This window comes from Leptonychotes weddellii, chromosome 14, assembly GCF_054177405.1.
Source record: "Leptonychotes weddellii isolate Sample4059 chromosome 14, ASM5417740v2, whole genome shotgun sequence".
NCBI classification, from domain to species: Eukaryota; Metazoa; Chordata; class Mammalia; order Carnivora; family Phocidae; genus Leptonychotes; species Leptonychotes weddellii.
Genome location: NC_138382.1, coordinates 46,650,741 through 46,677,502, shown reverse-complemented (window position 1 = coordinate 46,677,502; position 26,762 = coordinate 46,650,741). Strand labels below are relative to the sequence as shown.

Genomic DNA, 26,762 nt, shown 5'->3' with positions numbered 1-26,762 from the left:
TCTGCTTCTCCCTCACCCTCTGCCTGCCTCTCTGCCTACTTGTGCTCTCCCTCTCTCTCTGTCAAATAAATAAAATCTTTAAAAAAAAAAAAAAAAAAAGAAAGAAAGAAAAGAAATCATTCCTACATATATAGTTTTAAAAGTGGCTAAAAAAAAAAGTGGTTAGGACACCAAAAGCACAATCAACAAAAGAAAAAACAGAAATTGGGCTTGATCAAAATTAAAAGATTTTGTGCACCAAGAACACCATTAAGAAAGTGAAAAGACGGGCGCCTGGGTGGCTCAGTTGGTTGAGCGACTGCCTTCGGCTCAGGTCATGATCCTGGAGTCCCAGGATCGAGTCCCGCATCGGGCTCCCTGCTTAGCGGGGAGTCTGCTTCTCCCTCTGACCCTCCCCCCCTCTCATGTGTTCTCTCTCTCTCTCTCAAATAAATAAATAAAATCTTTAAAAAAAAAAAAAGAAAGTGAAAAGACAGTCTACATAATGGGTGAAAATATTTGCAAATCATCTATCTATAAAGGTCTAGGACCCAAAATACATAAAGAACTCTTACAACTCAACAACAAGAGAAACCACCCAATTAAAAGATTGGCAAAGGACTTAAAAAGACTCTTTTCCAAAGAAGATTACAAATGGCAAAGTACATTAAAAAATGTTCAATGTCACTAAGGAAATGCAAATCAAAACCATAATGACATATCACTTCATATATATTTAGATAGCTATAATAAAAAAACACATAAAAACAAAAACCAAAACCAAACAAAAAATAAGTGTTGGAGAGAATGTGGAAAAACTGGAACCCTCATACATTGTTGATGGGAATGTAAAATGATGTAGCTGCTACAGAAAACTGCTGTGGCAGTTCTTCAAAAAATTACACACAGAATTACCGTATGATCCAGCAATTCCACTTGTAGGTATATATCAAAAAAAATTTTATTTTATTTTTTAAAGATTTTATTTATTTATCCAACAGAGAGAGACACAGCAAGAGAGGGAACACAAGCAGGGGGAGTGGAAGAGGGAGAAGCAGGCTCCCCGGAGCAGGGAGCCCGACGTGGGGCTCGATCCCAGGACCCTGGGATCATGACCTGAGCCGAAGGCAGACGCTTAACGACTGAGCCACCCAGACGCCCCTATCCAAAAAAATTTTAAACATATATTTTAACAAAAATTTGTGTACAAATGTTCACAGTAGCACTAATCATAATAGCCAAAAGATTGAAACAACCCAAATGTCTGTTAAGAGATGAATGGATAAATTGCAATATATCCATACAACGAAATATTATTCAGTCATAAAGAGGAATGAAGTACTGATATGTACTACAACATGGATGAACCTGAAAACATGCTAAGTGAAAGAAGCCAGGCATAAAAGGTTACATACTATATGATTCCATTTATATGAAAAACTCAGAACAGGTAAATCCATAGAGACAGAAAGCAGATTAGTGGTTCCCAGGGGTTTAAGGGAGGAGTGAGTGGGGAATGAAAACTTGATGAATACAGGGTTTCCTCTTGGGGTGATGAAATGTTTTGGAACTAGACAGAGAGTGATGGCTGCACAACACCATGAATTTACTACATGCCATTGAATTGTATACCTTAAAATGGCCCGTTCTAGGTTATGTGAATTTTATCTCAATTTTTAAAAATGGGCTAGGTGCTAGGTGGGTGAAATAATGTTTGAGATTTGTTTTCAAAGTACTCTAGTGAAAATAAAAGGTAGGGAAGGGAGGGATGGATGAAATAAGACAGGCAAAATGTTGATAATGGATGATGGGTGACAGGTGCTTAGGGGTTTATTATATTAATCTTTCTACTCTCACTTATGGTTGAAATATTTCATCATAAAGTTTTAAAATGTCAGACAAGATGGCTACTGCATTATTCGTAATGGGGAAAAACTGGAGACAACCTGAATGACCACCCAAAGGGCAATGGTGAACTATACTGTGGCATACCCACATACAGAATACTCTGTAAGAGGGAGGGCTATATACACTGACACGGAAAAATGTCTTTGATATATTACTGAGGAAAAAAAAAAGACCCAAGTTGCAAACAGCATGTTTACTATAAATCTAAGTTTAGAAAAAAAAACAAAACTAATGGGCATGTGTATACATCTATATGAATACAGAAAAAGATCTAAGACCCAGACCCAACAAACTAATAAGTTTCATCAGGGAAGTGGAACTAGGAGGGGAAAAATCGGGTTAGGGTATATTTCACTTTTTACTTTACACTGCTGTTATTTTTTTACTTTAAAAGTGTATTAACGTAATTTTTTCAAATTATGTTTTTTAATAACCAAAATTTTGACTGTGGGCTTAAGGCAGGTATTTCCAGTTACCTCCCAAACAGCCACTCCCCACCTTCTTAAGGCTAACAGAGCCTTAATTTTGTTCAGAAATTGGGTGCCCATGTGCTCCTCAGTTCCAGGTGTGAATGTAGTATAATAGTCTATCTAGCCTGTTCATTTCATTCCCCTTGTTAATGTCCGGTTTAGGCAGGAGCATGTGATACAAAGTGTATTGAGAACCTCTCAGAACTGTTTTCCTTGCTCTTTAAGAAGGAAAGGAAGCTTGGAGCATCTGGGTGGCTCAGTCAGTCAAGCATCAGACCCTTGATTTCGGCTCCAGCCATGATCTCAGGGTTGTGAGATCAAGCCCCAAGTCGGGCTCTGCACTCAGTGGGGGACTGGCTTCAGATTCTCTCTCCCTTTGCCCTTCCCCCACCCCACTTGCTCTCTCGGGGGCGGGGGGAGGGTGGGGGGAATGAAGGAAGGGAAGCTTAAGAATCTCTTTCCTTTAGATGATGTTGGGTATGATGTATGGACTTGCTGTAGCTAACTTACACCCGTGATGGAAAAACCAAAAAAATCAGAGAAGCTGACCTGGTGTCCTGGAATCAGTGAGGCTGGAATTAACCAAGCCTGGACTTGTTCTGCCTCCACACTTCCTATTATGTGAGACAGTAAACTCCCTTATTGCTGATGTTACTTTTCCCTGGGTTTTCGATACCTGCAAACAAAAGCATCCTAACCCAATACAGTTTTCTTCCTGGCCAGAATAAGAGCTTTAATTTTGTACACGTTTAACTTCTATTTAACTTCTATCACTTTTCCAAAAAGGTTTTAAGGTTAAACAAAAGACTATGAGATGGTTAGCAAAGGACAGAATCGTAATAGCATGGAATGTCAGGATCAAGGACAAAGGAAGAAAGAACACCACAGTCCTCAAGTTTAAGAAGGCTGCTGGCTAAGTACCTGTTCCAGGTATGCAACAGTCATATCAAGTCTTATGGGGATCAAGCATCAGAGTCAGTGTGTAAAAAGTTTGCTGCATTAGGTATTATTCACCTTCACCCCCACTACCACCATTTTATTATGAAAATTTTCAAACATATAAAGAAGTTGAAACAACTTTACAGTGAATATCCATATGACCATTACTGAGATTCTACCATTACTTTTTCACATATCCACCTATTCTATCTACCAATCAATTTATCTTAATATTTGATGCATTTCAAAGTAAGCTGCAGATATGGGTACACTTACCCTAACTTTAGCATTTCATTAACTAGAATTCAATTTATGATTTTTACTTTTCTTTTCAGGTAAAAGTTACATACAATGAGATACACAAACCTTAACTGAATTACCTTTACTGAATTATGACAAATACATAACCCAAACCCCTATCAAGATAGAGAACAATTACTTTTACCCCAGAATGTTCCCTCTTGCCCGTTCCCAGTCATACCTTCACTTTTTAGACTGGTACATGGAAGCTCCTATGGAAAAAGGAAAAAAAGACAACAGTAACTTCTTTAGGAATAAATGAAACAACTCAACTATAGTATAATGCTAAATATAACATGTATATCCTAAATATCCTGTACTTCTCTGGCAGCCACTTATTTACCAACTTTACCCATCTGGGACTAGGTTAGCTCAGCCTCTATATTAATATGCTTTATTCATAACAGGGCCCCAGGTTTACTGACACTTCATGCAAATATCATTGTAACAATCTTTGTGGTCTGGTCTCCTAATTTAAAGTAGATTAGGAATTATAATATCTGAATAGAAAGAGGGGTGGCTAAAGGTATACAAAGCAAAGAAAAATAACTTCCTGGCAAGAGATTTATTTATCTAGAAAACTCACTCCAGGGGCGCCTGGGTGGCTCAGTCGGTTAAGCATCTGCCTTCAGCTCAGGTCATGATCCTGGGGTCCTGGGATAGAGCCCCTGAGTCGGGCTCCCTGCTCAGTGGGGATCTTGCTTTACCCTCTCCCTGCCCTTCCCCTACTCATGCCTTCTCTTGCTCTCTCTCTCTCAAATAAGTAAAATCTTAATAAAAAAAAAAAAAAAGGAAAAAAGAAAACTTACTTCCAATGGAAAAGCCCATTCCATTACAAAAGACATCTCATGAAAAATTTGGCTAAACAATGAGGTGATGATCAACAGTTTCAAAGAGATTTTTTACTTTGTCGAAGTTTTCAACAGAATTCATACTAATAGGGAGTGCCTCCAGCAATTTTAGAATAAAACCTATTTGCAAAAATTCTATTTACACACAGCTTTTCATGAGTACACTCACTGCCATGGGGTCCAGTATTCAAGGGAGTGAGGAAGGACAGTGAATGAGAAGCAAAAAAGCACAGAGAATGGGATTGCTGGGGAGAAAGAAGCAAACTGACAGTAGCCATTTCTAGCTCACGCATCCCAACCTGCCTGTGCTTCTTGGTCACAAAGAGCTCCTCTGGGCATTACTAAAATTGTGATCACTAAATCACAGTACTTCACAGTCTTCAAGGTCCTGTAGCTGACATGCAAAATATCTCTACTGCCCCATGTATTCTGCAGTTTCTTTCAGGAAAAAAACTGCACACACACACAACTTTTGCCACATGTAAACTGCTATATTTTTACATTTTTATTCTAAAGCTTACCTAATAAGCTAGCACCCAATTTATGGACCATATCCTCAGAACATTTGCAAGTCATCAGCTACCCAGACCTTGGGCTTGGTAGCAGTGAATGTGCACTGAAAGTGGGTCAAAGAGGACAGATCAATACTTGGTATGTTCTCCAAGTTGGATTACCCAAAGACTTCCACAGCAAGGCTCCTGCCTTTGGTTACAAGCATAGGAATGGTAAAAATGGCAAGACATCCTTTTTCTAACAAAAAGTCCAATCAAAACTGCCCCAGGCAGAAAGAAGAAATTGACAAAACAGTTGTACAGTTAAGAATTAACCTTTCTGAAAGGGCGGTCTGGCCTTTGCCATTGGCTTCTGGGAGGTTATCTCTAAGCCTTTGGAATATCATGCTTGATAGGAGTGTCACTGTTTGCCTGAGGCCTTGGGTCTTCACACAGTGTAACATAATTTAGGGTACAGGCTGGCCATACTGAAAAGTCTTAAAGTGGGGACTGGCTACACCACGAAGACCAATGATGTACTTCAGTGTGGGGCTTTGGGTCACATGGTAACCGGAGACCTCTGGTGACACTGGAGACTGAGATCAGCTACATGGGCGGTCAACCATGTGTACACAATAGAGCCTCAGTAAAAACTGAATACCCAGGCTCGGGTGACCCTTCCTGGTTGGCAATACCCCATGCATATTATCACCAACTGCTGTTGAGAAAGTAACACTGTTCCAACTCCATAGGGAGAGGACAATTAGAAGCTTCATATTTGGTATTTCTTGGACTCTGCCCTGTGTGTTTCTTCCTTTGGGTGATATTAATCTGTATCCTTCCCCTGCTGTAACCACGATTACAACAGCTTTCAGTGAGTTCTGCTGAGTCCTTTTAGTGAATTATCAAACCCTGAGGGTGGTCTTGGGGACACTGGACTTGCAGTTGGCATCAGAAGTTAGGGTGGTCCTGTGGACTATTCTAATTCAGCAGTTGTCTAAACTCTCGCAGTGGGTGTCAGAAATGAAGGTGATCTTGTGGACTGTGTTCTCTCCAACTTCTTAGTTAGCTAACTCCTTGCAATAGTGCTTTTGTCCTATACTAGCATCTAGCATTATCACACTGTATTCGGTAGAGCTATCTGTATACTTGCCTTAGCCCAATTACTGGTCTCTGAGCCTGGAGTGATACTTCCCCCCACCCCCAATACCTACCCTACAACTGGCCTCTGGTTGCTGTCAGCATACACTGGCTGGACTGAATGAATCATACATACTATGAGAGGAATAAAACATTATTATGTTATTTTGATTCCTCCCATCCCATAATCACTAATTTAAAAGGTACGGGTGGTAACAACTCTAACATTGTTTACGATTTACCTTTGTTCTGAAAGAGCATCTGCAGGAAATAACTGATGTACGAGAGCATGGTCCACAGTCTCCTTCATGGCAGAGCTTTTCGCAGGTATGAATGAAATCTTTAATAAAATGAATAAAATTTAATAAAATGAAAAGAGCTAGGAATGAACACTGCAAGTATGCATTTTCAGACTCCCAAGTTCACTAGCCACACTGGTCTTCTACTTCTATGCCCTGCAACTCCAGAATCAGAGTTGAGGGAAGAAGGATGTAGTCAATGCCTCTTCCTCTATCCTCTCTTATTCTAGCAGGCTGGGCCTTTTCTGGCAAAGAAAGGGCCTAGAATTAGTCACTGGAATATCCTGTGGAGTGCATAATGCTTTGCCTAAGTCAAAAATCAGATCTTCTGACTTCTTTCTTCAGGCGTCAAGTCTCAAGGTTAGACTTGGATATCCTTAAAATTACAGCCATGGATGACTTTACTAAAGTACTCCTGACTCTGAAAATCTGGGGATCATAAACAATCAGAAACCATGATCCATAACCTCAGACTCCAGCTCTTCAACTATCTGGTGATAAGAGGTCTGTCATTCATTCTGCTAAACCAGATTTAGGACGAATCCTGTTTCAAGGACCCTTGGGGATCAGCCACAGTCTCTTATGGCTACTGTTTAAATGTATTTTTTTCCATTCTTTTATTTTCAGCCTAATTTTATTTTTAACTCTAAAGTATATTTTCTAAAGATACCGCATAGTTGGATCGTATGCTTTATAAAAAAATTTGATTGGATAGCCTCTGCTTTTTAATAGTTTAATCCATTCACATTATTATTGATACAGTTGGATCATATCTGCCATTTATCTTTTACTTCTCTGTATCCCTCATGTCTTTTTTGTTAATCTAATCCTCTTTACTGCTTTCTTTGGCATTAAGTGAATATTTTCTAATTTAACATTTTTTTCCTTTAATGGTTATTTTTCACTATTTTTAGGGGGGGTATTTTCTTAATGGTTGTTCTAGGGCTTACCATACACATCTTATCAGAATCTACTTCAGATTTATACTAACCTAATTCCAGTGAGATACAGAAGCCTTAATCCTATGTAGTAGCTCTATTCTCTCTTCTCTTTTATGCTGTTATTGTTACACATATTATGTCTACATGTTATAAACCCCATAATACATTAATTACTTCATATAATTTTTATTAAAGCTGAGAATAGGAGAGCAAGCATACATTCAAAGTTTGTTGTTGTGTTTATCATCTTATTTACCATTTCTGGTTTTCTTCATTTGTTCCTGCAGATCTGAGTTACCATTTGGTATATCACTTCCTTACTCCAGTACAACTTTGATCCCACCCACCCCCTTTGTGCTCTTATTGTCAGATATATTTCCACATGTTATAAGCCTAATACTATAATTACATATTATCTTATACAACTGTTTTTTAAGTCAGTTGCAAAAAGAATATACATTTACACTGTCATTTAAAATTATGTAAATACCATTACTCTTTGATTTTTCATATGGATTTGAATTTATATCTGGGTTTACTTGCTTTTATCTGAAGAACTTCCTTTAGTATTTACTGTGAAGTAGATCTACTAGCAATGAATTCTCTGTTTTTATTTTCATTTCTGAAAGATAGCTCTGCTGGATAGAAGCTTCTTGGTTGGCAGTTTGTTCCCCCCCAGCATTTTGAATAGTTCATTCCAGTGTCTTCTTGTTGTGATGTACTGTTCTCCATTGTTTCTGATGAGAAGTCTGCTGTTAATCTTATAGGGGTTCCCTTGTATGTGAGGAGTCAAATTTCTCTTGCTGCTTTCAAGATTTTCTTTGTCCTTGGTTTTCAGCTTTTTAATTATGTCTAGATGTGGATCTCTTTGAATTCATCCTATTGGGTAAGTTGAGCTTCTTGGATACATAGATTAATGGTTTTCAATAAACTTGAAAGGTTTTCAGCTATTCAAATATTTTTCTGCTTTCTACTATTGTGGTATTCCCATTACATATATGCTTGTGTGCTTAAAAGTGCCCCGCATTTGTTTAGAGGTGCCGTTCACTTTTCTTTATTCTACTTTCTCTCTGCTGGGCATAAATTGCTCAGCAGTCTGATCCAGTGAAATGTGGGTAGGGGTAGTCTTTGAGTAAAGTCTGTGAAGTTTGTTCTGACCTCAGAAGGGCTCCTTTTAGCTATCTCTTTCCCTGGTTCTTTCTGCTGAACTAGCTGGCTTACAGTTTAGCTTATTGCCCTTAATTAAGAAGAGGTATTATTTTCCAAAGGGCCTTTATTTAGGTCTGAACTTCTCCAGTGTTACAAATTAAAGTCAGTTCCTTTGGGGGAATACTTTGTAGCTCTCTTTTCTTATGGACTACCTTCCCCCGCCAGGAAAAGTCTCAGTTACTCTTGGTGCTGAGTGGGACAGTAGCCTCTGGTTTTCTTGGCTTGTTTTTCCCAGTGTGGAACATCTGCTCTAAAAGTGAGCTGGGGTGAAGATGACTGGGGCCGCAATAGTCTAGCCTGTTGTGAATGGGGTAAAAACTCTGACTTATAGGTGGGCCTGTATGGAAGAGAGCCCCCAACCTCTCAGCTGTGTTTACCAGAAATTTAGCCTCTTCAACTTGGAGTTAGAGGGGATGAAAAATGCTGGCAGTCTGCTCTTCCCAGTGAGATATGGTAACCCTTGACTGGGAGCTTAGGGGTAGAGGCAGCCTCATCTTCCTGGCACACCTATCCTGAATATAGCTTTTGTTAAGCTGAGTCGGGGTGGAAGGGAGTGGACTGTGACTTAAATGACAACACAGACTTGCTGTTCTTACTGAATTTTAGATTTTCTTTAATAAAAAATACTTCTTCATTTGATGTATGCCCACAGGAACATTTCCAGAAACTTTAAATGATTGCTTTGTAATAATTTTTCCTAGCTTTGCCTGTTTTGCTGGGGAGTGGGTCCATGTAGCTCATGTTCCCATCCTGAAAGCAGAACTCTCCCTAGTGTCTTGTACTAAAGTGATCTGTCTAGGATGGAAATTCCTATTGAGTGAGCTACTAAAAAACCTCAGCAAGCTTTCTACAGGTAAGTCAGGTCTGAATAAACTTGACAGCCATTGTTCTCACTAGCCATGGGCTTGTCTTTGAGTTTCTCAATCCAACTCAGCCTAATTCCTTACAAATTTTCCATGATTAAAAATTTGTTGAGGTAACAAGTGGTTACCCTCAAACCCCTTCATCTGGTCTTGTCCCACCCCCTGGGTCTGTTTATAAAGACAGTTACTATCCTTCTCTTGCTCAAGTCCCTATGCACTACCCATTTCACGTTTCCTCCTTCTCTCATTGCCAACGTATCTTAGCCCCACAGTGGGATTTCTGGTCATCATATATGAAATTATTACAAAACTGACCCAGGAGCTTTCTGAAAAGGGAAGACCTTTACCATCCTTCTTGATTTTGAAGTCATTTGATCTCCACTTTTACAGAGCTTATCTGAAGATACATTTTTACAATAGGCAAAGAGAACCAACAGACAACTGATTTTCCTAATGCACTAAAAATATGTATTAAAACATGAGAAAAGAGCATTTCTCCTCTATACAGAATTTTAAAGTCACACTGTAAAAAATAATTAGGTAGAGTGTACCTACCAGTTTCTGCTGGTACCTGGAAGAAATATGAAATCTCTCTTTTCGATAAACATGGAAACCAAACCTAAAGATTTTAGCTTTGCCAATTAGTTATAGGAACACCTCTCTTGTATAGACTCAGTTGCCCATGTCCATTTTTCTAAATACATAGCCTTTGAACACTTAGCCAGGAGAGAAGGTGCCAAGTCACTGCAAAACTATACAGGTATATTCCCCAAGGACTGCCTCAGAACATTTCAGAACTCAAACTATTACTTTAAAGCTAATTCTAACAAACTTTTTCTGGTTTCTATATCCAAGTAATCAGAAGCCACAAGTCAGGAAAAAGGGAGAGTCACTAATGGTAGGCACACAGACATACTAAAAGCAATGACAGGAAAATAAACAATCAAAACCTTTAACAAGTAGATAAAACAATTCAAACTGCACATTGGTGTAGGGAAATTGCCTGAGAAACCTTAGAAGGCCCTAAGGACATCACTGTACCCAGCATAATACAATAACTGAGGTTCAGGAAAATGATGACTCTGGGTCAATAAAGAGAAAAGAAATTATCTTCAGTAATCTCTGTTTAAAGAAAGCAAATGTAAATTTTAGAAAACTGTCCTTCCAAAATGATGCTCAGGAGGTCTTTTCCCTCAACTAGATGGGAAACTTATAGAGAAAGTATTTCCTGAATACTCCAAATGGCTAAAGTTTTATTATACCTAGCATTTTAGTTCTTAAACATCTCACCCACAGTTATTTAACATGTTCCCATTATATGAAAATGCCTTTACCCTGGACTGGTAAAAGGATATATGGTTTTCATACTACTGCAGGCTACTAAGAGAAATTGTAACCTCCCCCACTCCCCGGCACCAGCCCTGCATGGGACAGTATCTCACAACTGTCCTAAGTTGGCAATAAAATACCTAAAGCAGGAGAGATCACTTGGGCATATTTGAGTTTTCACAAGTATATTTTGAGGAGGAAAGAAAAAGTGCCAACACAAATCTGATCATTAGTATTTTCAAAAGCTTCTGATATTATAACTGAAATTGAACACTATTCTGCTTATATAGTCACTGTTGCCAAAAATTTCCATTCATATGTTTAAAGACAACTTTATGCCTACTGGTTACCTAAGGAACCACATGGCAGAGGCTTGCCGCACACTTTTCCACATGAAGGGACAGGATCCATGCATGTTTTCCGACCACTACTTCCAAGTTCTAGCAATTGGCTGAGAGGAGTTTGGCCACAAGGGCAACAGCGCACCAGGTGGGGAAGCCGTGGGCATGGCTGGCAGGGCTGAGGGTGGCACACTTGAGAACAGGTATGATTCCCACATTTCAAGTCCCTGTTAAGAAAAACAACAGACTATTACATAATTGTTGCATAAAATATGGCTTTATTCTAACTGAGAAAAACATAAAACCTTACTTGCCACATATCTTTAAACAGCCAAAGTCGCCAAATCCATCAGACTTTCCTACATCTGTTCCACATAACACATCTCGGGAAGTGCTGCCACAGTAGCATACTTGAGGACACAATTTCAAAAACAAAGGTGAGTAAACTGTATGGGTTCTTAAAATATTCCAAACAGTCTATAAGAACCTAGCACAAAATGCTACTCATTAGTGTTGATCAGACCTGATGCAGAAATAAATGTGGCTTATATAGCAGCTCTAAGACCCACCGAAAAGGCTTTATCAGAGGAAGTAAAAAAGGCCTTGTAAGACTGTCGGTATCCCATGGTGCCTCTGCAGCCGGTCCCCAAAACGGCATTAAAGTGAAGCAACCCTCTAAATTAAGAGACTACTACCTGGCCCCTAAGGCCATGACTGAGAACCATTCACCCTGAGGCTCCCTGGGGTCTCTGGAGAGGTTACAGAAGATGGAAGGAAGCTAAGCTGGTGACAGTCGTGGAGGAGCTGATGACTGAATCCCTGCCACCTTCACTCCAACCCAAGCAGCACAGATTTAGTACTTTATATACTGGGGTTCACATAAAAGGCTCACAAAAACTTTCTATTGCTAAAAAGGAATAAAAAAAAATCAGCGCAATATAAAATCCTTAATAATTTGTATACTACTACTACTGAATTTGAAGTAATCATGTTTGAGTATTCACACTGAGTAGAAAGTTCAAACAACTCAAGACTTTTATTTGCTAGATAAAGAACCTGGTCCAACATCTACAGATCTTCCTGTGGGTTCAAGAAATAATGAGTTCCTTTATTTCTTGAGGTTAGCAATAAATATGTGTTATATTTAAGGAGTTATGTTTCTGATGTATTAATATGTAACAAAGTCTGATAAGAATTAATTTTCATTGGGGCGCCTGGGTGGCTCAGTCGTTAAGCGTCTGCCTTTGGCTCAGGTCATGATCCCAGGATCCTGGGATCGAGCCCCGCATCGGGCTCCCTGCTCCGCGGGAAGCCTGCTTCTCCCTCTCCCACTCCCCCTGCTTGTGTTCCCTCTCTCGCTGTGTCTCTCTCTGTCAAATAAATAAATAAAATCTTTAAAAAAAAAAATTAATTTTCATCAATTAATATAATTTTTCTAAGTGTTACTTCATGGGGCGCCTGAGTGGCTTAGTTGGTTGAGCGTCTGCCTTTGGCTCAGGTCCTGGTCCCAGAATCCTGGGATTGAGCCCCGCATTGGGCTCCTTGCTCAGCGGGGAGTCTGCTTCTCCCTCTCCCAACGAGCTCTCACTCTCTCTCTATCTCAAACAAATAAATAAAATCTTAAAAAAAAAAGTGTCACTTCACATTTCAATTTATAATAAAAATTTATCCTGTTAAAATCAATCTGTGCAAATATACTTGGCCCTACATAATAAATGGAGACCAAAAGAGTAGAAACTAAATTGAAATCTTGCAGACCTAATGATGCTTTCCTTCTTTCTCAGTACAACTTAGATATCTACTTGCACAGAAAATCAACATCAAAATAAATGCAACATTATAAAAACATCAAATCTTAAATCACGTATTCAGTAAAAAATAAAATAGAATACTTCTAACTTCAAACATTAGAAATAATGTTTATAAATAAAACGAACAGACCAAAAACTTTCAATGAGACACGAGAAGGGGGAAAGTCTCAAATCAATAAAAGCCCTAACCAAGACTTTTGATTTTTAAAATCTACATTCCATCTTCCAGTAAGTACATTTGCAGTTTCATCCCCTGTTCTAAAACTGATTCATTTATTCAATAAAGATTTATTGGATGAATAGAGATGTAGGAAATACAACCAATATTTATGGAATCAATGAACTGGTAAATTAACCCTAGTAACTGGGAATTCCTGCAAGGAGGCTTTTCTTTGCTAAGTTTCTGCTCAGACAGAACACAGGTGCTTTTTTTTTATTTGTGGAGATGTGAGCAGACAGCTGTGAACAAAAGAATCGAGGGTCAGAAATAAACCCACACCTATATGGTCAATTAATCTATGACAAAGGAGGCAAGAATATACAATGGGGAAGAGAGTCTTTTCAGTAAATGGTGCTAGAAAAATTTAACAGCTACATGCTAAAGCATGAAACTAGACCATTTTCTTACACCATACACAAAAATATCCTCAGAATGAATTAAAGACATAAATGAGAGACTTGAAACCACTAAACTCCTAAAAGTAAACATAGGCAGTAATCTCTTGGACACCGCCCTTAGCAACGTATTTATGGACAGGTCTCCTCAGGCAAGGGAAATAAAAGCAAAAATAAACCATTGGGACTACAACAAAATAAAAAGCTTTTACACAGCAAAGGAAACCATCAATAAAACAAAAAGGCAACCTAACGAATAGGAGAAGATATTTGAAAATGAGATGTCTAACGAGGAGTTAATAACCAAAATATGGGAAGCCTGCCTATCCCTCTCCCACTCCCCCCTGCTTGTGTTCCCTCTCTCGCTGTGTCTCTATCAACTCAATAAAAAAATCTTAAAAAAAAAATTTTTTTATGTAACTCAACACCAAAAACACAAATAATCCAGTTAAAAATGGGGAGAGGACCCAAATATACACTTTTCCAAAGAAGACATACACACTGCTGACAGATGCTCAACATCACTAATCATCAAAGAAACATAAATCAAAACCACAATATCAGCTCACACCAGTCAGAATGCCTAGTATCAAAAAGATAAGGATGGGGCGCCTGGGTGGCTCAGTCTGTTGGGCATCTGCCTTCAGCTCAGGTTATGATCCTGGGACTGAGCCCCATGTTGGGCTCCCTGCTCACAGGGACCCTGCTTCTCCCTCTCCTCCCCGCTCATGCTTTCTCTCTGGCTTTCTCTCTCTCTCAAATAAATAAAATAAAATAAAATAAAATAAAATAAAATAAAATAAGATAAGGACTAACAAGTGCTGGTGAGAATGTGGAGAAAAAGGAACTCTTGTACACTGCTGGTGGAAATATAAATTGGTCTAACTACTGTGGAAAACTGTATGGAGGTTTCTCAAAAAATTAAAAAATTAAAAACAGAAATACCATGATCCAGCAATTCCAAAACTAGGTATTTACCCAAAGAAAATAAAAACACTAATTCAAAAGATACATGCACCCTATGCTTGTTGCAACATTATTTACAATAGCCAAGATATGGAAACAACCCAAGAGTCCAAACAGATGAATGGATAAAGAAGATGGGGTATGGGGCTCCTGGGTGGCTCAGATGGTTAAGTGTCTGCCTTCAGCTCAGGTCATGGTCCCAGGGTCCTGGGACCGAGCCCCGCATCGGGCTCCCGGCTCCTTGGGAGCCTGCTTCTCCCTCTGCCTCTCTCTCTCTCTGTCTCTCATGAATAAATAAAATCTTTAAAAAAAAAAAAGAAGATGTGGTATGTATGGGTACACACACACACACACACACACACACACTGGAATATTAATCAGCCATAAAAAGAATGAGACCTTGCGGGGTGCCTGGGTGGCTCAGAGGTTGGGTGACAGCCTTCGGCTCAGGTCATGATCCTGGAGTCCTGGGATCGAGTCCTGCGTCGGGCTCCCTGCTCAGCAGGAAGTCTGCTTCTCCCTCTGACCCTCCCCCCTCTCATGCTCTCTCTCTCTCTCTCATTTTTTCTCTCTCAAATAAATTAAATCTTAGGAAAAAAAAGAATGAGACTTTGCCATTTGCAACTACATGGATGGACCTAGAGGGTATTGTGCTAAATGAAGTATGTCTGACCAAGAAAGACAAATACCATATAATTTCACTTTTATGTGGAATCTAAAGAACAAAACACATGAATCAACAAGCAAGCAAAACACCAAATAGACTCTTAAATACAGAGAACAAACTTGTGGTTGCCACAGGGGAAGTGGGTAGGGGGATGGATGAACCAGGCGAAGGGGATTAAAAGGTACAAACTTCCAGTTATAAGTCATGGAGATGAAAAGGACAGCATAGAGAATAGAGTCAATAATACTATAATAACAATATATGGTGACAGTGACTACACTTATTGTGGTGAGCACTGAGATAGCGTTGTCAAATCAATATGCTGTACACCTGAAATTAACAAAACATTCTATGTTAATTCAGTTCAATAAAAAAAAAGAATCAAGGGTCAGAAAATTATGACAATAAAAACAAAATGGAGCCCCTGATCAATCAGGAAATAACCTGAGTACAACATTAAATAGCCCTGTTATATATGCGTAGGCACAAGAGACACAGCAATATGAGCTGGTGACAGAAGAGTTGGGTGGTCATTGCTGGCTGAAGATTATTAGGGAACCAAAGGCAGTCTGGAAGGTCTGCTGCCAGCTTTAGCCTATTCAGCATTTTTGTCAACACATGAATGAACCCCTGGGAGGAATGCTTATTAAATCTGTAGATCCTAAAGAAGGATCCTAGAAGAATTACAAATGAAGAGGATAAATAAGCTATACTCATGACCATAAGAGTCTCCTAGATATTTACTGCAGACAGACAAAAAGTTTCCATCTGGGTTTGAAAAATCAGCTACACAAAAACAGAAAGGCAGAGACTGGGATCCATACAAATTTGTACAAAAAAGACGTGGGTGAGTTAGCTGAGAAAAAGCACAATATGAATCAGAGCTAAATATGGTCCACAAAGGGACCCTCCCACACCACAGTCTATACTGCTAAGACCAAACTGCCAGTGTATACTTAACTCCTGCCTTATCTCAAATGGATTTGAGGTAGCATGTAAGGATATATGAAATATAACAAAGGAACATAAATTTAAAGATGTGAAAAGTAGAACAATAGCAGAGATATAGAATAAATCAGCTTAAAAAAGTACACTATAAAGACAAACATTAGGTCTGTTACCCAGGGTTCCTAAGATAAAAAGATCAATCATCTCTGAGGAAAAACAACTTCTCTTGGAAATAAGGCCAGACAGGAATTTCCCCCAAGAGGACCCACGAAGAGAACAGTTGAGTAACAACACACAGCACAGTTCCTTACATGAAATCCTCACAGTACACAACATAAAACATTTCATAGGGTTGTTACGTATTTTAAGTGCGGACATAGATCCATAGCATCACACCAAGGTAAAATCTAATGAAACAAAACTCTACAGGGCACCAATACATGATAGCCCAAGATCCCTGCAGATCAGGGGCTATTGTAAAAACAGAAGAATCACACAGTATGTGTTTCTTTGTGGCTGGCTTCTTTCACTTAGCATAATGTTTTGGAGGTTCATCCACTTCACAGCATGTATCAATATTACACTCCTTTTCATGGCTGAATAATAATCTGCTGTATGGTTATATTTGTTTATCCATTCATCAGGTGACAGACACTTGTTTTTGTTTTGTTTTGTTTTAAAGATTTTATTTATTTATTTGAGAGAGAGTGACAGAGATAGCAAGAAAGAGCATGAACAGGGAGGAGAGGGAGAAGCAGACTCCCCGCTGAGCAGGGAACCAAATGTGGGATCATGACCTGAGCCGAAGGCAGACACTTAACCGACTGAGCCACCCAGGCACCCCAGGTGATAAGACATTTGAATTGTTTCCACATTTTGACTATGATGAATAGTACTGCTATGCACATGCACTTACAAGTTTTGTGCAGACATATATTTCCATCTCTTTTGGATATATGCCTAGGAGTGGAATTGCTGGGTCATATGGTAAAATTCTACATTTAACCTTTTAAGAAACTACCAGACTGTTTTCTAAAGTGGTTATACTATATTACTCTTATTACGGTTTGAATTTACATTTCCTTCTAATTTAATTACATTTCCTTTACAGCACCTTTCACATGTCTATTGGCTATTTATATGTTTTTTGTTTTTTTAAAGATTTTATTTATTTGAAAGAGAGACAGAGAGCACGAGCTGGGGGAGGGGTAGAGAGAGAGGGAGAAGCAGACTCCCTGCTGAGAAGGGAGCCCAACGCAGGGCTCGAGCTCAGGACCCCAAGATCATGACCTGAGCCAAAGGCAGACACTTAACCGACTAAGCCACCCAGGCGCCCCTATGTTTTCTTTTGTGAAGCATCTGTTCAAGTCTTTTGCTCATTGTTTAGGTTGTTCCTCTTTTTTTGTTGTTTTGTAGGAATACTTCAAATATTCTGGATACAATCTGCAATTGATCTATTCATTTTCTTAATGGTATCTTTTGATGAACAGAAATTTTTAATTTTGATTAAAGTTCAATGTATCAAAATTTTTTTTATGGTTAGTATTTTTGTTGCTCTGTCCAAGAAATCTTTACCTAACCCCAAAGTTGTGAAAATATTCTCTTATAGTTTATTCTGGAAGCTTTATGTTTCTGGGTTTTACATTTAAGTCCGTGATCCACGTAGAATTAATTTTTGTGTAAAGAGTAAGACAGAGGTTGAGGTTTGTTTTTTCGTATACATACATCCAGTTGTTCTAGCAACATTTGTAAAAAGACTCACCTTTTCCCACTGAATTAACTTAACATTGTGGTTGAAAATCCACTAGGTGTGCATATGTGGGTCTATTTCTGGACTTTATTATCTTCCATTTATCTACTAGTCTACATTTTTTTTTTTTTTTTTTTTTTACTAGTCTACCTTTAACACCAATAACTGCACTGTCATGATTATTGTAACTTTGTAAGTCTTGAAATTAGATAGTTTAAGTCTTTCAACTTCATTCTTTCTCAAGATTTTTTTGGCCTTTTCAGATCCCTTTTTTTTTTTTTTAAGTAGGCCCCAAAGGGCGCCTGGGTGGCTCAGTTGTTAAGCGTCTGCCTTCGGCTCAGGTCATGATCCCGGGGTCCTGGGATCGAGCCCCACATCGGGCTCCCTGCTTCGCGGGAAGTCTGCTTCTCCCTCTCCCACTCCCCCTGCTGTGTTCCCTCTCTTGCTGTGTCTCTCTCTGTCAAATAAATAAATAAAATCTTTTAAAAAAATAAATAAATAAAATAAAGTAGGCTCCATGCCCAGTGTGGAGCCCGACGTGGGGCTTGAACTCACAACCCTGAGATCAAGACCTGAGCTGAGCTCAAGAGTCGAACACTAAACCAACTGAGCTACCCAGGCACCCCTCCTACATCCTTTTCAAGAAGTTACTTTTTAAAAAAATTTCCCAAATACTTTTAAACAGCATTTTAAAATCTACTGTCCAAATTCTATAGTAGGACAATGACCTATACTGGTATTATGAAACTAAACACTAAAACTAAACACTGAAACCATCTAAGCATTAATGTATCTCCACTTCTCTCTACCCAAGGTACAGAGCTACTAGAGACCTTGTAACTATAGGCTTAAGACCAATCCATGTCATCAAGACAACTATAAGTAAGGTTCCAGAAAATACACAGGTATTGCTGACTGGTGCGCCCACCACTTACCCTGGTTCAATATGATCCGACAAGGCTGGCATTGACCCCCATGGCACAGCTCAGCACAGTGGTGCTGACCACAGTTCAAAAGATTTTCACATGGATTGGAACAGTGGACTGAGACAGCCTGACCACAGCGAACTGTGTGCCTGGAAAGAAAACAGATGTATACATAGCATTAGTCTGATGCTGGACAGTAAGTTCCTGTTGGATAGCTAAGCTAACAATGAAGCCCAAACTTAACCCTCCAGAACTATGAAACCTTTCTCTTCACCCCATTTCCGTCACTTTTCTGTTTACCCCCTCCAATCTTTATTTCCTTATTCTCCTCCTCACCACTTTTTCTTTTTTCCCCTGCTTTGCTTTCCTTATTTCCCATCCTGCTCTCTCTCTCCTATATTCTGACCAGTGAAGAAATGAAGTTCCTCTCTGTAGATTTCTTCACTGAGTTCCCATGAAGTAGCATGCAGGAGGGGACAGAGCTGGGAGCTCCCACAGTATCTTACAGATGGAGGCAGGAGAGTTTGGGGGTTGGGGGCCAGGGCAGGGAAGGTTAGTTATAACGTATATACTAAGAATGGAAGTACAATGGCATTCTCATGGGATCTGGTACTCCGGCATTTTATGCAGTTATAATACTTAAGAACATACTGTATGTCACTTTGATTCAGGATGGGAAAATCATTCTGGCTTTGTTCCAATAAGCATCCTAATTTTGCTGACTTATTGCCTAGAGAAGGATATGAAGTTAGTGCTTTTAGACAACTATCTTCAGGTCTCTTTCCGGTAATGGTTTAGAGCTTGGAGTCTACTCTCCTGCAAGAAGAGTTTTATTCTATCCCCTACTTTAATCTCAACTACATATTTTGTTTTAAAAAGTCACTGTTACATACACAGACAATCAGTTTCCAGTGCTCAGCATTATGGCTAACAGCAACCCCTGGAGCTGAACACTATTATTTCTTTTTCTTTTTTTTTTTTTTTTTAAAGATTTTATTTATTTGAGAGACAGAGAGAGAGCACATGAGAGGGGGGAGGGTCAGAGGGAGAAGCAGACTCCCTACTGAGCAGGGAGCCCGATGCGGGACTCAATCCTGGGACTCCAGGATCATGACCTGAGCCGAAGGCAGTTGCTTAACCAACTGAGCCACCCAGGCACCCTGAACACTATTATTTCTATTTTATGATAAGAAAAATGAGGCTCAGTGTGACCAAGCAACTTGCCCAGGTCAACAACTAATTAGTGGCAGAGCCCAGATCTGACCTGGTCTTTCTGACCCAGAGCCCTTACATGTGACTCTCAGGCCACACCACTGTCCTTGTAAGTTCAGACAAATGTGATTCACTGAAAACTGGCTCAATCCCATTTTGTCCTGTGGTTCAAAAATCATTTGGGTCTTACTGAGCCTCAGAAACATTTCATAACTAACAATGATCCTTGCCCTGATGACGGAGAACTTGTATTATAATGAAAAGAGGATGGGCTCTGGGGTCACTTATTTTTTCATTTAACAATACTCATTGAAAAAAAAAAAAACAATATTCATTGAAAATCTCCTAGATGCCAGATATAATGCTAGGTATAGGTAAATGGTCCCTGTCTCCTGAACCTTAACAGGCCTGGGTTTAATCCTGATTCTTTCACCCACAGACAGGTTAAGAAAAAAGTCCCTGTCATCTTGGCATTCAGCTGAAATGGATAATCTCACCATGCAAATAACTTCTTAATCACTTATAAGACTGCAAAACAGGATCAGGGCAGCAGAGTCAACTACTATTTACAAAAAAGTACTATTTAGGGGCACCTGGGTGGCTCAGACGGTTGGGCGTCTGCCTTCAGCTCGGGTTATGATCTACAGGTCCTGGGATCGAGCCCCATTCGGGCTCACAGCTCAGTGGAGAGTCTGCTTCTCCCTCTCCCTCTGCCTCTCCCCGTTTGTGCTTTCTCTCTCAAGTGAATAAATAAAATCTTAAAAAAAAAAAATACTATTTATGCCTACCACTTATTTCTATCTACTCACTAATTCTTACTTTAGAAATTCACACATAAATCATCAAAGTGGACACTGAAGTCTTTAGAGAGCAGTTCTAACTTTACCTGGTCCGTCCACATTCACATGTTTTAGTCATGAAGGCAGGGCAGGGTGGGCAAGGTCCAGGATGGCAGAGACTAAAAGAGAAAGGCTTAGATGAATAAATGATACTCATGTATCCAAACCTGAACAAAGTTGCTCCTACTGGGTTTTATTGTGAATGTGCCAACAAATAAACCTACTATGAAATGTTTTAGTATTTGCCTAATGTTGATTAAACTGTTTAAACAAAAATACCAACAATGTTTTCATATAGAATTTATGGCATTATCATCTTAGAATACTTAACCAGAAAAGTAAAGCCCAAGTCAAAATACTGGTTTTCTTTGGTTCTGACAAAGATAACGTTTCCAAATATGGTCTTAGCCCACTTAGTGAGATGTTTTAGGGCCTCCTTTCCTTCAGATGTGATGCTGACCACCTAATCTGCATCACTTCTGATGTTCTCTGGTAGTCATGACAGGGGGCCATTTCTGCTAAAGACTTCAGAAAGATAGTTCATGCAGAGGGTTAATTTATTATTAAATTTACTTAAAATGCCTACTGAGGGAAGGAACAGTTTAAAAACAGATGAGTCAGGCGCCTGGGTGGCTCAGTTGGTTAAGCGACTGCCTTCGGCTCAGGTCATGATCCTGGAGTCCCGGGATCGAGTCCTGCATCGGGCTCCCTGCTCAGCGGGGAGTCTGCTTCTTCCTCTGACCCTCCCCCCCTTATGTGCTCTCTCTCTCTCATTCTCTCTCAAATAAATAAATAAATAAAATCTTTAAAAAAACAAAAACAAAAACAGATGAGTCCCTGGGTTCTGAGGAAGGACCTATAGAAGCAGTAAAAGAAGGTTAGGGGCTGAATGCCCAGCAGGCAGCAGGCCAGGCTCTGTATCCCTGTCTGGGCAGCTCTCCTACCATGGGCAATTCCCCAGCAGCAACCCACATCCTGACCCACAAGGCCTCTGGCCCAACATTTGCTCCTGCTCCATGCAGCACAAGCACCAAGGTAACACTTTGAAGTCTGTTTTATTTTTAGATTTGGGTAATAAAAACAAGTTACCATTACTTGACCATTTACCATATGCCAGACTCTGTACCAAGCCTCTTAGATGCATTAATTTAATATTCATAGAACTCTATGAGATAAATATTGATGTTCGTATCATTATTATTTTACAGATGCAGAAAGTGAGGCTTAGAGAAGTAACCTGCCCAAGGTCACACAACCGTTAAGTGACTTGACCCCAGGAATTAAACATTTGTCTGAAGTCAAAGCTGTAGAAATTTGTTATTTGTAACTAATCAACTGTTAGTATTGGGTATTCCTCTTATTTAGAAGTTGACTAGATACATTGTAAAGCTGGCTACTTACTGGACAGAGGGATTCACATCCTAAAAACACGTGCAACAGGACACTACACAACTGCCTTTTCACAGACAGAAGTCTGTCCTAGTCACTCTTTCGGACCTGGATATCACTGGGGGATATTTCTTCTTAGAAGCTAGCAGTATAGTATCGTGGAAACCCCATCTCCACCATGTCCTAGCACTATGACTTTGGGCAAGATATTTGGCCTTTCGGAGCCTCATCAATAAAATGGAGATGATAAAGATCTATACATCTCTGGGCTGTTGTAAGGATTCAATGAGTTAACTCTTGCAGAGTGCCTGGCACAGGGTAAGTGTTCAGTAAATTGAAATCATATTGCCCTTCACCCCATCCTGTTACATGCTAACCACCAGATATATGTACTCAGAGCCATGAGCAAAGTGTGTCTACCAGGAATCTCCAGGGGTCTAGTGTTCCAACTTACAGGTTACAGGAATGTGGGCAGTCCTGGCCAGGCTGTTTCTTTCTACAAACCTCACCACAACTATGTGGAATTTCATTTCTGCTCCATTCAGGATTCTTTACCTTGCCTAAAACATATCAGATCAGAGAGTCAATGGTATAAACTTCAACCACATCTTATACTTTAATGAAACAGTATAATATAGCTAGACAGCATGAACTTCAGTGTGGTTTTCATTAGTTTGACAAACACATTATCCCACATCCTAAAATAAAAAGATGACTGTAATGCTACTCATCAAAAGCTTCACTGAGTATGATAAATCCTAAATTCTGGATTATCTGGAAAAGAGAAATAAGTCATTTTTACTTATGAAAATGCCACTTTGCCTAACCAACATATTTAATCTAAAAAAAAAAAAAAAACAACCCTACAAGGTAAATCTTTTGTAAATGGACCCTTGAACAGATATGGGAATATCTGCCATAAGGATCAGAAAGAAGAAATAAGGGAAGAGAACAATGGGGTGGGAGATGGGGGAGCAGTAAGAGATGGAAAGGACATAAATCCCCTGTACAGTAGGAACTTGCCAAATCTAAAGCTTATGAAGTAGGCAGAAGAGGGCTATAATTTTATAATTAGGGTGTCTCTGCAAATCTTTAGTGACTATCTTCCATGAACTTAGCACAGAGGCAGGAACTGTAAAACTGAGGCACGGGACTCCTCCATGCCCTTGAGGAACTCATCTTTACTTGGGCAATTTATACCCTAAGTGATGGCCTGTCCCCAGTGTTTGGGCTCTGCTTTTCTATCTTGTTTCTTTCAGAAACCTTATTCATGTTGAGAGGTTCGTTGTACCTGAAGGCCTGTGATTCCCAAATCTACATTTTCTTTCTTTTTCCTTTTTTCCCCCCAAATCTACACTTTCTGCATTGCCCTGAATCCTCAGTTCCGGCCCTCTCTGTCCAACCCATCTGCTGAACATCTCCATGTGAGGTGTTACAGTCACCCCAAACTGTCTACATTTACAGCCAAAGTTAGTATCTTTTCTCTTTAACCCCTCCTTCTTCAGTGTTTCCTATTTCTGTCAGTAACACCATCACTGTCGAGAGTCACAGACTCAAAAACCAGAGTCATCCCCGACTCTCTTTTTCTTTCCATAATCTACTTAATCACCAAATCTTCTCAATTTCCCTACACAGTGTATCTCACTTCAACTCTCCTGCTACTTCTACTCTTGTCTATTTGCCAGAATCTCAACTCCAGACTATTAGAAAAACTTCCCCGCCTCTGTGCTCTCTTGCTTTAATACAATGCCCTGGGTTCCCCCTACCATCTTTCAATGGCTCCACCTCTTTTCCCTGACTCTAAATGATGTTTTATTTTTCTTCTTTCTGCCAGGGCTCTGCATTAGACCCTTTTTACTCCTTGCCCTTCCATCCACTACTCTCAACTGCAACTATCATCTCTAAGTCCTGATCTCTCTTTAAATATTCCCAGCTCCCAGGGCGCCTGGTTGGCTCAGTTGGTTAAGTGTCTGCCTTTGGCTGGGGTCATGATCCCAGCCAGGGTCCTGGGATCGAGCCCTGCATCAGGCTCCCTGTTTGGCGGGGAGTCTGCCTCTCCTTCTCCATCTGCCTCTCCCCCAGCTCATGCTCTCTTTCAAATAATAATAACAAAAAAATCTTTAAATATTCCTAACTCCTTGTTGGACACCTCTCACTGGATGCCTTGTTCACTCATCCTACTCAACATTTCTAAATTGAACTCATTGTCCCTATCAATCCTGGTTCTCTTGACCTGCCTTTTTCTGCCCTTGGTATCATCATTTCCAAAAGCATGAAACTTTGGAGCCACATTTAGGTTCTTCCCTTTCCCACTGCTGTTAATTCCTGTTTACCTTTGAAATCTTGTACCCCCTTCCTTTCTCTCCCACTCTAACACCCATTATATACTTTTATTCTTCTTCACTTGAGATCTGTCAGTGAAGGCTTTAACAAGATTTTTAATTCCACTGTGGTGTTTTATGTTTAAAAATCCTTTAAAATAAGGTAATTAAGCTTTGGTGTTGGTCCTATTTGTATAGTTTTACATGGATCTCTTGCTTCCAGTTTCAGGTTGCCTTTCCAATAGTACATTCCAAAATATTCATTCCTTCAACAAATACTATTTTACTATCTTTTAAGGCTCAGATTGTGGCAATAAAACATAAAAGACCAGCAGATTCCAAATAAAAGAGTGGCCAAAGTGGGAGAGGAGATAAGAAAGGAAGGCTTCCTTTGGAAAACAATGTTTGGGGTCTGATCTTGAATGGATGAGGAGTCAGTGATGAAGATTTAAAGAGAAGATGGGGAAGAACATAGTTGAGTTCACCAAGAGACTGATGAAGACTTGATGGTCAAGACTAACTCTCAGTGAAAGCTGCTAGTTATGTAATGGGAAAGAAAAAATATGAGCAAATTAAAGCCTACAGAAATAAACAGGAAGAGCTAGTCATTTCAAGAAAGGAATGGCCAAAAGGTCCAAGGGCTACTGTGTTGCCAAAAAGGTTAAGAACTTCTAAATCAGCCCTGGATTTGGTCAGGTATGGGCCAATGATGATTTCTGAAAACAGATGTAGCAAGGTGACAAAGAAAGAAGCAAAAATGCAATGGTTCAAGAAGGGAGACAGACAGTTAAACAAAATTTGAAAAATCAACAACTAGATGAAGGTTAGCCATTAAAAGGCAGGAAAGAAAAAAAATAATAAAAAACATGCAGAAAATAGACTAGCAGCAAGAATGAGCATCTGGATTGAAGAAAGTTCTTCTTAACACATAGGGGAATTGAGCTATTCAAAAACAGGAAGAAGTTTTCCACAAAGAGGGAGGATAGAGTTTGTAATGCTGGTTTATAGAAAATCTTTCTTTACTATAAAGACCCCAATGACTGATTTCCTGGGTTAAAATAAAGTACTTTTCAACACTTTACTCATACTGCTCAAATCTGGAATATCAAAGCTGTTACAGTTAAGGGTGAGAAGGAGTCCATGTCTATGCCTGCCTCCACCATCTGGTCAGGTAAGATCTCTGGTCTAAAGGTAAGATCACGGAGACCATGGGCACCTGGGTGGCTCAGTCGTTAGGCATCTGCCTTCGGCTCAGGTCGTGATCCGAGGGTCCCGGGATCGAGCCCCACATCGGGCTCCCTGCTCAGCGGGGAGCCTGCTTCTCCCTCTCCCACTCCCCCTGCTTGTGTTCCCTCTCTCGCTCTGTCTCTCTCTGTCAAATAAATAAAATCTTAAAAAAAAAAGATCACGGAGACCAGCACCCCAGCTCAGAAGTAGCATGAGCCTGGTGGGCATGATGAGAAGGCCCATGTCCAGAAAAGCCTGCCAAAAGCACAAAGGCCTGTAACTCTGGCTGTGTGATGGACCACAGGCAGATGATGTCAGTAAACTCCTGGAACCTTGAAGTCTTATTAGGAACTTCTAAAATATGCCTGGTACATCACTTCTTCTGGGTTGGAAAATGAGTTACAATGCATGAAGTGGAAGAGACTCAAGTGAAAGCAAAAAAAACTCACCACAGAAACAAGTGTAAGTATTAGGAACATGTGCAGAAACATTCTGACAGGCAGGGCACCTCCAACCACTCTGGCCATCTGTCAAGAAAAAGGAGAGGAAACCAAAATAATTTCCTTACAAAAGTACATGTAAGTTTTAAAAATTTAAACCTAAAGGAAGCCTTAATATTATAGCAGCAGTAGTCATTTCATGTTAAAGATATCAGATATTAAGGATATCAGGATATTAAGAAACAAATTCACAATACTGAATGCTCTGCTTAAATACTGCATTTGGACTTATATATAAGGACTTTAAATATAGTAATCAAACAGGTACCCATTTTTTTTAATGTCAAGTGAGATATAATTGACATATAACACTAAGTTTAAGATGTACAACATGTTAACTTGATACATTTATAAACTATAATAGGATTATCACTGTCACATTAGCTAACACCTCCATCGCTTCACATGATTATCAATTCATTATGTGGTTTTTTTTTTTTTTAAGATTTTATTTAGGGGCGCCTGGGTGGCTCAGTCATTAAGTGTGTGCCCCTGCATCAGGGCTTTATTTTTTTTTTAAGATTTTAGATT

General features: G+C 39.6%; 1 protein-coding gene and 1 long non-coding RNA gene across 6 annotated transcripts in view; one reads left to right on the top strand and one right to left on the bottom strand.

Annotated features, from left to right (window-relative positions):
* NFX1 (nuclear transcription factor, X-box binding 1) overlaps positions 1-26,762 on the bottom strand; it is a 74,328-nt gene that overhangs the window by 27,527 nt on the left and 20,039 nt on the right. For all 5 annotated transcript variants that reach the window (XM_081803079.1, XM_081803080.1, XM_081803081.1 and 2 more), the window contains exons 4-11: positions 26,181-26,258; positions 22,638-22,743; positions 20,842-20,913; positions 18,753-18,892; positions 11,371-11,470; positions 11,070-11,287; positions 6,321-6,418; positions 3,778-3,808 (exon numbers count right to left, since the gene is read on the bottom strand). In XM_081803079.1, coding sequence (XP_081659205.1) covers positions 3,778-3,808; positions 6,321-6,418; positions 11,070-11,287; positions 11,371-11,470; positions 18,753-18,892; positions 20,842-20,913; positions 22,638-22,743; positions 26,181-26,258 — 843 coding nt within the window. The remainder of the gene's footprint in view (positions 1-3,777; positions 3,809-6,320; positions 6,419-11,069; positions 11,288-11,370; positions 11,471-18,752; positions 18,893-20,841; positions 20,914-22,637; positions 22,744-26,180; positions 26,259-26,762) is intronic.
* On the top strand, positions 11,435-23,069 carry LOC145717051 (uncharacterized). The gene is made up of 2 exons (XR_014140029.1): positions 11,435-11,497; positions 22,003-23,069. It is a non-coding gene; the product is annotated as an uncharacterized LOC145717051 (long non-coding RNA).